Source organism: Gambusia affinis, linkage group LG13 (assembly GCF_019740435.1).
Source record: "Gambusia affinis linkage group LG13, SWU_Gaff_1.0, whole genome shotgun sequence".
NCBI lineage: Eukaryota > Metazoa > Chordata > Actinopteri > Cyprinodontiformes > Poeciliidae > Gambusia > Gambusia affinis.
Window position 1 is genome coordinate 18,974,108 of NC_057880.1, and position 11,699 is coordinate 18,985,806.

The 11,699-nt window shown below is 35.5% G+C and overlaps 3 protein-coding genes across 4 annotated transcripts; 1 reads left to right on the plus strand and 2 right to left on the minus strand.

Annotated features, from left to right (window-relative positions):
- The first annotated feature begins 1,121 nt into the window (after positions 1-1,121).
- mgme1 (mitochondrial genome maintenance exonuclease 1) lies at positions 1,122-4,733 on the plus strand. Its single transcript, XM_044137256.1, has 5 exons — positions 1,122-1,800; positions 2,513-2,750; positions 2,819-2,951; positions 3,078-3,208; positions 3,731-4,733. The coding sequence occupies exons 1-5, from the start codon at positions 1,287-1,289 to the stop codon at positions 3,765-3,767; spliced, it is 1,053 nt and encodes a 350-aa protein (XP_043993191.1). The 5' UTR covers positions 1,122-1,286; the 3' UTR covers positions 3,768-4,733.
- si:dkey-76k16.6 (uncharacterized protein LOC566817 homolog) lies at positions 3,971-8,854 on the minus strand. 2 transcript variants are annotated; one of them, XM_044137259.1, is made up of 6 exons: positions 8,766-8,854; positions 6,541-6,621; positions 6,298-6,408; positions 6,108-6,216; positions 4,507-4,633; positions 3,971-4,370 (listed from the first exon to the last, which is right to left on the minus strand). In XM_044137259.1, the coding sequence occupies exons 2-6, from the start codon at positions 6,610-6,612 to the stop codon at positions 3,971-3,973; spliced, it is 819 nt and encodes a 272-aa protein (XP_043993194.1). In that variant the 5' UTR covers positions 6,613-6,621; positions 8,766-8,854. The 2 variants fall into 2 exon arrangements, with proteins under 2 accessions (XP_043993194.1, XP_043993193.1); XM_044137258.1 differs by lacking the exon at positions 8,766-8,854 and adding an exon at positions 8,399-8,523.
- On the minus strand, positions 7,413-10,121 carry si:dkey-76k16.5 (uncharacterized protein LOC566887 homolog). The gene is made up of 5 exons (XM_044137257.1): positions 9,941-10,121; positions 9,760-9,867; positions 8,766-8,880; positions 8,399-8,531; positions 7,413-8,187 (listed from the first exon to the last, which is right to left on the minus strand). Exons 1-5 carry the CDS (start codon positions 10,013-10,015, stop codon positions 7,788-7,790), a joined length of 831 nt encoding a protein of 276 aa, XP_043993192.1. The 5' UTR covers positions 10,016-10,121; the 3' UTR covers positions 7,413-7,787.
- Between the last annotated feature and the right edge of the window lie 1,578 nt (positions 10,122-11,699).

Here is an 11,699-nt window from a genome sequence, read left to right on the forward strand (position 1 = left end):
TGATCGTTTCACGAAACTTTTTTTATTCTAGATAACAACGTTTCAACATTTGAAAACAATAAAATTAAAAAGCAGTGATGTCTGAAAAATATAAGTAACAAAAACTCCAGGAGAGAATGTGATAGTGCTACATAAATACAGAGGTACGTAAACGTTGCCATCATAGTGTGAGTGGCCTTTTTACACTTGCAAACAGTTCAGAGGCGGGGGTTGACGTTTAAGCTTTGTAACTCAGTAATGTAAGGGATTAGTAGCATACTTCTATTTCATATAAAATTATAAATAAATAAATAAATACCCATGATGTGTACCTTTACTACTACTCCTGCTGCTGCTGATAATAATAATAATAATAATAATAATAATAATAATAATAATAATAATAATAATAATAATAATAATAATAATAATAATAATAATAATAATAATAATAATATATTTTTAGATCATCACAAAAGCTTCGGCTAAAAAAAAGGCCCCAAAAGGTCCAAAGTTACAAGGTACAGCCCACTTCAGTCGTGATATATATTTAATTTCTGAAATCATAAATAAACCACTGACAAGTTATTAATTATGATAGTTGTAGCAAACTATTACACAGAATTTTAATTTCTTTAAGTCAACAACAACTCCTTGAAGAATGTGAGTTGCAACAACATATAATTTCCCTGTGGGATCAGTAAAGTATTTTAATGGAATTTAATTTCTGCTCAAATGAGTGGTTTGGTGTATTTTCAGAAGTTAGACAACATGCTCATTTTAACGTAATCGTACTGTCAGGCTTGTATTTGCATTTTTTTCCAATTCTCATAATTAGTCATTTATAATAAAAATTTATTAACAATAAACGTCGGTGTTTATTTTTTCGGAAAATATAGTTTCCGAGCATTGTTTTCAAAATAAATTGACACTCACAAAATAGCGCTTTACGTATTGTTTCGATAAGGCGATTGGCTCCCGCTCTTTTAATCCCTAAACCATCGTCTTCGGGGATGCATTTCAATGCTACCCACACAGGTAAAGTAGTTTTTACTGCATCAAAATTCAACCAGAAAGCAGCATTATAAACTTCACTTCCCATCTACAAGTTGCTGTGCCACCATAAAGGAGCGCCGGCTAGAAACACCATTGTTTACTTGGGCGAATTTTAGCTGGAACATGTTGGGGCAAGAACCAAAGTTGTATAAGTGCTAAACTTTGATTTAAAACACGAAACTACCCGAGACTCATACTGTTTTGCTGCGAATAGCATTTTTGTCAGAGTGTGTTGTGTTGAAGTCGCAAGAATGTTCGTTTTGAATCGTGTTTTGTTTGCTGGCAGCATCATCGTCCCTGAGAGCACCTCCCTCACAGTGTGCCACTTTTCCGCTGTCCACCGCCTGACATGCCCCAGGAGGAACAGTCCCTACAGCTCTGTGGACAGTGAGCGCTACTCTTCTCTGGTGAAATCCGTCATGTCCTCTACTGTCAGCTCTCAGACCCCAGAGACCCTCCAAGCGGAAGATGACCACGTTTATGGACCGATTGTCAAAGCTCAGACGCCTCCACGGACCGAGCCAAGGCTCCCCAAAACTCTTCATCCTTTCATAAATTCTGAAAGAACTCTAGAAACGGAGGAGCCAGAAGCGGGACCCCCAGCCCGGATTTTGTTAAATCGGAATAAGAGTAGGCCGTTTATCCCGAGTGTGACTCGCATTCTTCAGCAGACACTTTCTCCAGAGCAGATCTTCTACCTGGAGAGATGGAAGAGGAGGATGATCGCTGAGCTGGGAGAGGAGGGCTTCAATGAATATAGTCAAAGTAAGATTTTTAAAGATACTATAAAATGTTTTTCCCATACCCAAATATACACTTAAAACAGCATGATGCAGCCACTACCATGTCTCACCTGTCTCAATCAGGAGATGTGTTCAGGATGGTATAAAATCATTGACGGTGGAACAATGTCAATAATGGTTCCATGGTCAATGGAACAATTCACAATGTTCCACTGTCATAAAATATTCTTTATACACAAGATAATTTTTTTGTGTCTCATTTTGAAATCTGCTGAATTTCACAGTGAAGTTTATTGTTTTCTATTTGTAACCAAACATAATGTGTTAAAAATGTCCCTCCACACCATACCGGGGCTTTGAAGTCCTTTAAATGAGATGTTACACATACATTTTATTTACATGTTCTGTGAGGCATAAATCAACATAGTGCTGCTTTTCCCCCCACCTATTATTGGCAACTGCCTGTTAACTACTCCCAGTACTTCTTTTTTGCCTAGGCAAGGCTAATTTGGCTGCATGTAAATATTTCTGTTCAAGAAAAGTGGATGATTAAAACAAAGGTGTTCCACTGGAGTCTTGCATTGAAGGTAACCCTATCGTAAAGTCACTGTTGACAAACTACAAGCAGTATAAATGAAAGCTGTTGAATGCACCCTGGCTACTCAAGCAGATAAATACTATGAAGTTGTTGTACATTATACCTTGCAATCAAAGCTGATATGTTTTTTGCCCAGATATGTTTAAACAAGGGAAGCTTTTCCATTCTGCTCTGGAGGACATTCTGACGTCTGCTGACACATGGAGGAACAAGAATCTCTCAGAGACACCACAGTGTCCTCCTGAAGCGCAAGGATACATCCAGAGCATCTCTCACGTACTGGAGGACGTCAGTGCAGTGAGGGCCATTGAAAGCTCTGTGCAGCATGGTTCCCTGAATTACTTGGGAATTATGGACTGCGTCGCGCGCTACAGGTAAAACTCCTCTGGACTTCAGTTTTTTCTTACCGCCTTCATGTCTCTCACACTCCTTCTCTCCACAGGGGTGTGCTGTGTGTCATAGACTGGAAAACCTCAGAAAAACCCAAACCATTCTTGAGCAACACTTATGATAACCCTGTTCAAGTTGCAGCGTATGCTGGGGCTCTGAACAATGATGGCAACTACAAATACCAGGTGATCTACCTTGATAAATGACATGTCTTATATTTACTCGTATTGTAGTAACAGGATGTAGTTAAATTCCTTTTATCTTCTCTGAATCTCTTGTGCTCACAACTGTCTCATGTCTACTCTCTGCAGGTTGAAAATGGTCTCATAGTCGTTGCCTACAAAGATGGCTCCCCTGCTCACGCTCACAAGATAAACTCAGAGCTGATGTCAGAGTACTGGAAAACTTGGTTGCTACGGCTAGAAGACTACAGAGAACACAAGTAAAGAAAAAATAAGAGTCTTTTTTATTATTAATTTGCTTTTTTAGGCCTCTTAATGCTTTCTTTACACATCAGGAGTGGCAATAAGAGTAACACCTTATTTCCAAGTATTTTTGTAAAACATTTTTGGTAAATATCATTTTGTGGCATAACTATTGTTAGCAGACTAGTACATAATTGATATGAAGCTGATCAAACAGCTTCAAGCATCATTAGTCATTATACTAATCCTTTAAAGCAGAGGAATGAAAAATATTGCTTAAATAGAGATTTTAGCTCTTCGGATGTTTTGGTTTGAATCTAGAATATTGTTGAAAAAGCATGACTTTCTTGTTGTTATTTATAGTTTACTTCTTAGCAATTATCTGGGTGTAACCAGGCAGATGATTGTTTTTTTAAATGGCACCACATCCAAACACACACAAAAAGACACATTTTTGTCTCCTCTCAAACAGCTATTTATTTGTCAATAATCAAGCGATGTTTCCCATAATCTCACATTTTGTAATGTTTAATTTTCAGGTCAAATGCTTCATCAAGTTTGTCTCCTGAAAAGTGATAGATCTGCACTGAAAAGCTCCAGCTTAACAACTGAAGCCTGAATTAGAAATGGCAACTAACATGTTAGGAATGTTGTTTTTAATATTTATGACTAGTTTTCCTGTTATTTTGAATGAAAATCAAACAACTTTCAAACACCTTATAATTATAAATTTATGAAATCTATTTTTTATATAAGTTTAGCTTTTGTCATTTAAGTATTTAAAAATCATTGAATTCATACCATAGTTCTCTGTATGAGGGATCCTCAGAGAATCCCATGCCTTTAAAGAGCTGATAAGAGGTTCTGTTCTCCTCCTCTATGAAACAGAACACTGGGTAGCCCTGACCACAGAATTTTTTAGCCATGCTGCTAATCAAGGCTTTAGCGTAGCCTTTCCCTCTGTGTTCTGGTAAAGTATACAACATTCCGAGGGCACAGCACATGTAGGTCAAAATCCAGGAAACAGGCTTTCCTTCAGGATCCAGAACGCAGCAGGATGGGAAGTTTGTAACCATGTCGTGGATCATCCTGGCAGCGCCTTCATTATTTCCAAACTTCCACGTCTGATTCACCAAGTCAATGTGGGATTCATCCAGGGAGCTGAGGCAGATCCCAGAGCTGATGCACAGAAGAACAAACTGACATTTTAGAGCAGATTTCTGTTCATGTAATGAGATCTTTGATTTTTTAATTAATACTATGCATATTTTTTTTCTTTTTTAAAAAGATAAGGATAGTGTATAGTTGGTCATACCAGTCTATGGTAGGAAGCTTGGATGCATCTTCCAATATCATCATGTGGCAAAGTGACAGTTGGTTGCTGGGAACATTCCTTTCTGCTGCAACTGCTTTGACTATCTCCATGTGGGGAAGACTGATTCCTTTAACACAAGCAATCATAGCTCACGAGTAAAACTTAGTTTGCATTTTTATTTCTTTGCATCACTGATACAATTCAAATAAAATCTTATTCTGTCTGCAGTGCATTGTAAAGGTTATTTCAGTTTGTCACCTTACAACCACAAATTGCAGCGTGTTTTATTGGGATTTGTCTGTGATAGACCTAAACGAAGTAGTGGCTAATTGTGAAGTGGAAAGAAAATGATGCAAAGTTCTCAACCATTTTACAAACAGAAATTTGAAAATGTATGCATTTGTATTCAGTTTATTTTAGTCTGATACTCCTAAATAAAATTACCTCCAGAAGTCACTTAATTAGTAAACAGAACCCACATATGTCTAATTTAATCTCAGTATAAACACAGCTTTTCTGTGAAAGTCTACAAGGTTTATTAAAAACATCATTAGGATCAGACAGATGAGGAACAAACCTGGGAAACACTTTGTAAACCATATCATAATACCTGTTAAGGTGATGTAAGATCATCAAAAAAAGCGCAAAGTATGGCACAACCGCCAAGAGATATCCTATTTGCAGCTTGCCACTAACAATGTAACAACACTGTAAACACTGAAGAATGCTGTGGTCAAATGACACCAACATTTACCTTTTAGACTATCTGCAAAACACTAGTGGAAAACAAACTGCATGCCACACTAAACATCACACAAGTTCTATGGGTAGATAATTCAGTCTCTAGATGTGCAAAGCTGACCGAAGCAGAACTAAATAAAACTTGCAGCTGTATTTAGTACGCATGGTGTGTATATATATATATATATATATATATATATATATATATATATATATATATATATATATATATCTCCACTCCACAATTATGAACCTCTTTCTGGTGGTTTTTCATATAAAATCCCAATAAAGCAACATTTAAGTTTCTGGTTATGATGTTACAGGAGGTGTGAATACATTTGCAAAACACTCTATGTATGTATGTATCAGTACAGGAGCAACCTTCCTACATGATGGTGGAAATTAGGTGCATAAAGAGTGTGGAAAAACTACTAATTTCACTCAGTGAACATATAAAGAAGAATCTGGTTCTGTTTCACAAAGGAAGCACTGATGTTCTGTAATAAAGGCTTTTGAGTACAAGTGGAGCATTCCAGAATAAATCTGAAAAGGCTTATTGAAACCTAACAAATAAGAAAACAATATGCTCTTATATATTGTAATCTTTCTAGTAGTTATATGATAGAGTGTGAGTTTACAACAGATATGCTGTCTGTTGAAAACAGATAATATATCTGATAACAAATATAGTTTAAAGGGTTATCTGTGAATTATGCACAGGGAACTTTGAACCCAATAACAATTCAAACCAAAGTAACATTTTAACTTGAACTCTGGGGTAATAAAAACAAATTCAGTCTACCATGAATGTGTTGATTCAGTGTAATTTAATAAAAAGAGCAAAAGAAACATGTTATTACCAAGACAAAGGTACCTGCTCCAGTCAATTACAGAAGAGTTCCTTATTGTTTCAGTGAGAATAGCTTCATCATTTGCAAAAACGATTGTGTCTTTGAACAGATCCGTTTTCTAGAAAGACAACGGGTATGCAGAATTTTAAAAACTAACATACACAAAGTCTGCATGTATTTCTTCCTTAATAGTAATTACCTGTGTATACTGGGGTTTGCAGATAATTACGCTGAACTGTGGCCATCTGTCCACTAAAACGATATAAGAATCAGATTTCACTCTGTTTCTGAGGACCAAGAAACCGTAAATCTGGAAAATAAGACAGAGTTTTAATCCAAAGTCTAGTGAAGTTAGTGAAGAGCGGCAGAAAAACAGTTAAGTTGTGAAATGCAGTCGCTAAATGAATCCACGTGCAGACCATAATTCATTAAGCAAACATACCTTTAGTGACTGAGGAAGCTGTCTTTGCATTTCAGTCTCTGCAACTTTCAGCTGGTCTTCAGTCAGCTCCATGATGTTAAACTAGGATAATTTGAAAGAAAAACGTAACGTCAGTGTCTCAAGGTCCAGAGCCGAGGGGCGGAGCTATGGATCTTCTTTCTCCTTTTGGACTTTCGAGAAAAATGACTTCTCGATCAAATAAATGCACCAGGTGAAAAATTGGTACATGTAAAAAATGCATTTTGTAAACAATGTTTTGCTTTATTTCACCAACTGGATGTAATTCTTGTTTTTGCCAGCATGTGGTGCTGTTGTTACAGAGAGGTCTAAAATTACCGGAAGTAGAAAAAACCTCTTGTTTACGGAAGGGAAGAACATTTTTAGAGCCGAGACCTGTTGGAAAATATGACTCTGTGGCCACCTAAGCAGAGAATCCAAGTGTTATGTTTTTCTTTGTCCTCCTTTAGAAGTGCCACTGCCGTTTATTACACCCTTTGTTAGAGTGAAGTTTTTTTGTGAAGCTACGTTACTGCACCGTGAGCCCGCCATTTTCTCTGAAGCCGAGGCTTTATGTTGATAGAATACGGGTCATTTCTTTCGGCCTATGTTGATCCTCATTCTTTCATTTGTTTCTTTGAAACTCAGAGAGAGAAAAGTGTTCTTTTTCATCTAAAAAAATAAAGGACCCATTTTATTTGAAGCTCCGTGTGCTGCATTACTCCAGGAACATGTTGTAACCATTATTATTATTATTATTATAACAACAACTGCATTATCTTTTATTTTTAGTATATGTCATGTTTTAATAGTATCCCAATCTAAAACAATTGATCATAGAATGTCCTAGACTGACAGATAGGGCATTGAAGACATTTTTAAATCATGCAAAATCTTTATTTTTGAAAATTTGTAAAAACAAAAAAACAAATCAAAACAAGTCCTGGAGTAGAATCAAGTTCTTGATGGCTTACTGAAGACTGCACAGGAATAAACAATATGCCTGATTGGAGACTATTGAAAAGCGTGTCATAGTTTGCCTTCATACATGTGGTGGTTTTAGAATAAAAATGCACTTTAGTTACAATGAAAGTGTCAATGATAGTTATGAATCATGTTTGAATCAAAATTATTTTTTAATTTGATGCAAATGGAAATCCATCTTTTAATGCATAATTGAATAAAACACTTTAGGTTTAATCACATTTTGACAAAAATTTAAAGTTGCTGCTTCATAGTCATTTCCAAGGTTAGAAGTTAAACTCAAACCATGCTGCTCTGTAGGAAGTATCCTCAATGAAGCCCATGTTTTGGAAGAGTTTGTAGGACACTGTGTTGTCTTCCTCTATGAAACAATAAACTGGGTAGCCATCTGCATGGAGCTTTTTGGCCATGGTGCTGATCAAAACTTTGGCATAACCTTTTCCTCTGTACTCGGGAAGCGTGTACAACATTCCCAAAGCGCAATACTCATACACCAGGATCCAGGCCACAGGCACACCATGAGTGTCCAATATGCAGCAAGTTGGAAAGTTGCTAATTATGTTTTTAAAGTGCCTGTAACCCTTCTCATCTCCACCAAACTTCCAGGTTTTATTCACCATGTCAATGTGGGAGAGGCTGAGAGATGAAATCCTTGATTTGAGTTGACTGTTTGGGAAAACAGAGAAAACAAAATTAAAGTTTTCTTATTTTATTATATTGAGCTGTGATAAACTGGCGACCTGTACAGGGTGTACCCTTCTCGCCTGAAACGTTCGCTAGAGATAGGCAACAGCACCCCACCCGACCCCACTAGGGACAAGGGTTTAAGAAAATAGATGGATGAATTATATTGAGTTAATTGTATTTAAAAGCATACCTGTTAACATCTGGTGCACGTAGATGACTGATGTCTGGGAGATACATAAGATGAACCAATGTGAAGCTCCTGTTGTTCACTTTTTTTTCTGAAGACACTTCTTTGAGTGTGGGAGCATGAGAAATATCAAATCCTAAGGGGGAAAAAAATCTTTAAATGTCTTCTTATCATGCTGCTTCAGTTCAAAATAGGAAAAAAGTACAGAGAAAATGGATACGTGCGATTTGATAAGTTCCTTCTTCAGCTAATAGAATTATGCTACTGTAATTATGTATAGTATTTTGAAAGCTCTTCAAGCTATGAGCTGCATCCTGCAGGATTTTATCTGAAATAATGAGAACAGCTGTTGGTTTTCAGCACAACTGACCTCCAATTAGGAAATAACTGCTCCAGTCAACTTCTTCGCTCAGCAGTTTCCTTAAAACTTCCTCATCTGTGCTGAAGAAGGACACCTTCTTCCTGAAGTCCTTGGATTGCTTATTCTATATTAATAACCAAAAGTGCAACATTCCAATAACAATAAATCATTTAAAATATTTAGATATGTTATAAATATGATACAGTAGGAAATGTGTACATTGAATGAATAAACAAATGTATCTATGATTATTTGATATTTTGTGTTTTAATAAATTATACTTAAATAATAAAATTGCAGAAATTAATAAGATGGGAATTATGAATTATGTTTGTATTTTTTTAAAAGAATATTTATAATCCAGGATTTATAATCCTGTTTTATAAATGTGGATTTATTCTATGTCAACCCAAACTATCAATGTCAGTGGGCGGTACTAATACTGATATAAATAAGGTGATTGGTCTGCAGTTACACTGCTTTGCAGATCAGCCAATCAAATATTAGGGTCTATTAGACTAGCAATGGAAGAGAAATAACTTCAACTACTTTCAATTATTGGGAATCTGATTACTCCAAATCATTTCCAGATATATTATTTTATGTATTTAATACACTGACACATTTATGCAAATACTAATAAAAATATTTTAAATAAAAATTAGGATTTAAAAAATAGAATTTAACAAATGATTATCGATTCAATTCATTTTTAGATAAATATATAATAATAATAATAATAATAATAATAATAATAGGGGAAACAATATATATATATATATATATATATATATATATATATATATATATATATATATATATATATATATATATATTAATAACGATTTCAGATTGTTATTATGATTTTATTTACATTATTACATATATCAATATTTCATTGTGTCTCTTTTGGTCCACGATAATAATGTTAATGTAAAATTATGCAAATCAGTGATAAAACATTTTTACAGTGTATCCACATTCGCGCTGGCCGTGAACTCACCTTAGGATCCGGACGCAAAAGGATCACTTTAAACTCTGGCCACGAATCAACAACAACCTCCACAGTTGTCGGCTTGTTCCTATTACAAGTGTAGAGGAAACCGTAAACCTGAAAACAATCAAAACAGCAGTGATATTTTTTTTTTATTTTTTAAACAGAAAGAGCAACAAATAAAGGCTACCTTATAACTCCTCGGGAAATGTTTTAGCAAAACTCCCTCAGCGGTCTGAAGCTCGTCTTTATTTAGAACCTTCATGTCTGGTTTATGTGTAGCTTGTTTTTCAGTTTTATGGCGTGTCTCAGGTTGAAAACTCTTGATGAACTCGATTCTTCAGCTTTTTATACACGTATGTAAATAAATGATTAACAACCGGTTCATGGTTTTTCAAATGGTGGCGTTTAAACAACTTCCTGCTTTAAGTTTTTAAAAATAAAAGCCTTGATTATTTTTTTTTTGTTTAGTGTTAATCTGGCATAAAAAGCCTTATTTCTTGCCACTTGCTCATACAAGCCAGATTTCTAGAGTGAATGAGTCATGCTACATTTAATCTGTAGCATGAATGTGGATCTACCAGCTGAATTCCAACTTCAAAGGAATTTTTGTGATTTTTCCAACTTGTGTAACACTGAAAATGCACCATAAGTAGGGCAGGAGGGCAGGTTTTTGAGTTGTGGATTTGTCCATATCTTTCATTTTTCCACAATTTTATTGCTGACATGTCCAGTGTTTCATGATACTGTTTGTTCAATCACTTTCCTTCCACTTCTCTATCACACTGTCCAATTTGCTGGTCTACCACACGACATCCAAATAAACACATTGGAGTTTATGGTTGTAATATTACCAAATCTAAAAAGAATCTCCAAAAAGCCTGACAAATACTTTTGTAAGACTGTGTACTGAATTGTTTACTCCCCAGGCAGTTTCACCATCATTTACACTGCAAAAAAACACCTCATGTATTTGTTTGTTAGGAGTAACTGCACAGCAACTCAAATGACTCACAGGATTAACAGCTGGGTCAGAGACTCATGTGACCTTAATCATGCTATTAGTGAGATTATTTCTAAGCAAAAAACTCAGTGCATAATAAGAACTGAAGAAACATTTTGGTTAAGAGGTAAAATATTCTGAAAAACCAAGAGTTCCAGGTGCTTTTATACTTAAAACTTGACATCTACAGAATGAATGGTTCTCTTTAAGAAAATTTAACCTTACAATGAAAGCCTTTTTTATTAAAATCATAGGTACGAATCTACTGCACTAAAACTTAAGATTGTGAAGAATTGTTATCTCAGCAGTTGGGAAACAAACAAAAATGGTTCTGCTGTCCTTTTACAACATATTCAGCTTAGCTCTGGCAGCTCAATTAATGGCATATTAATAAATGAAGAAGAGGCCAATTGTTATGCACTTAAAATCAATTACAGTACATGCCAGCACCTTAATGCATTGTGGCATGTAAACGTGATGTGGATAACCAGATGAAGTTGAAACCGATCATCAGAATGTAGCATGGTTGTTGGTGCCAGACAAGTTGTTCTGAATATTTCAGAAACTGCTGATCTACTCTAGTTTTTACTGGGAATCATCCCTCAATGGTCAGAAGAAAAAAAAGAGAGAGCGAGCAGCCACTGTGTGGATGAAAACACAGTTGATGTTAAGAGTACAATAGAAAGACTGGCTATAATATAGAAGTTCAAAGACTGTGGCATATAATATCTGTCAGCAACACATTATTATACCTTGAAGCATATGGGCTACAGCAACAGAAAACTACAATAGACAATATCAGATTGGACAAAGAATATGGTGTAAACATCACAGAAATAGGGCTTTATCCTTTCTTCTCCCAGTGGTGTAACCTTGTGAGAGGTTTATTTTTGGTGGTCTTTGGGTCCTGTAGTACCAACTGGACTTTGTTTAGCTCTCCTGATTA

Coding starts and splice junctions, on each gene's coding strand:
- si:dkey-76k16.6 (XM_044137259.1), bottom strand. CDS start 6,612: ATGGAGCTGACTGAAGACCAGCTGAAAGTTGCAGAGACTGAAATGCAA. Junction 6,217..6,297: donor GCAAACCCCAGTATACACAG/GTAATTACTATT, acceptor TTGTCTTTCTAG/AAAACGGATCTGTTCAAAGA. Junction 4,371..4,506: donor AAGCTTCCTACCATAGACTG/GTATGACCAACT, acceptor TCTGTGCATCAG/CTCTGGGATCTGCCTCAGCT.
- si:dkey-76k16.5 (XM_044137257.1), bottom strand. CDS start 10,015: ATGAAGGTTCTAAATAAAGACGAGCTTCAGACCGCTGAGGGAGTTTTG. Junction 9,868..9,940: donor ATTTCCCGAGGAGTTATAAG/GTAGCCTTTATT, acceptor GATTGTTTTCAG/GTTTACGGTTTCCTCTACAC. Junction 8,188..8,398: donor CGTGCACCAGATGTTAACAG/GTATGCTTTTAA, acceptor TTTCCCAAACAG/TCAACTCAAATCAAGGATTT.
- mgme1 (XM_044137256.1), top strand. CDS start 1,287: ATGTTCGTTTTGAATCGTGTTTTGTTTGCTGGCAGCATCATCGTCCCT. Junction 2,751..2,818: donor GACTGCGTCGCGCGCTACAG/GTAAAACTCCTC, acceptor TTCTCTCCACAG/GGGTGTGCTGTGTGTCATAG. Junction 2,952..3,077: donor ATGGCAACTACAAATACCAG/GTGATCTACCTT, acceptor TACTCTCTGCAG/GTTGAAAATGGTCTCATAGT.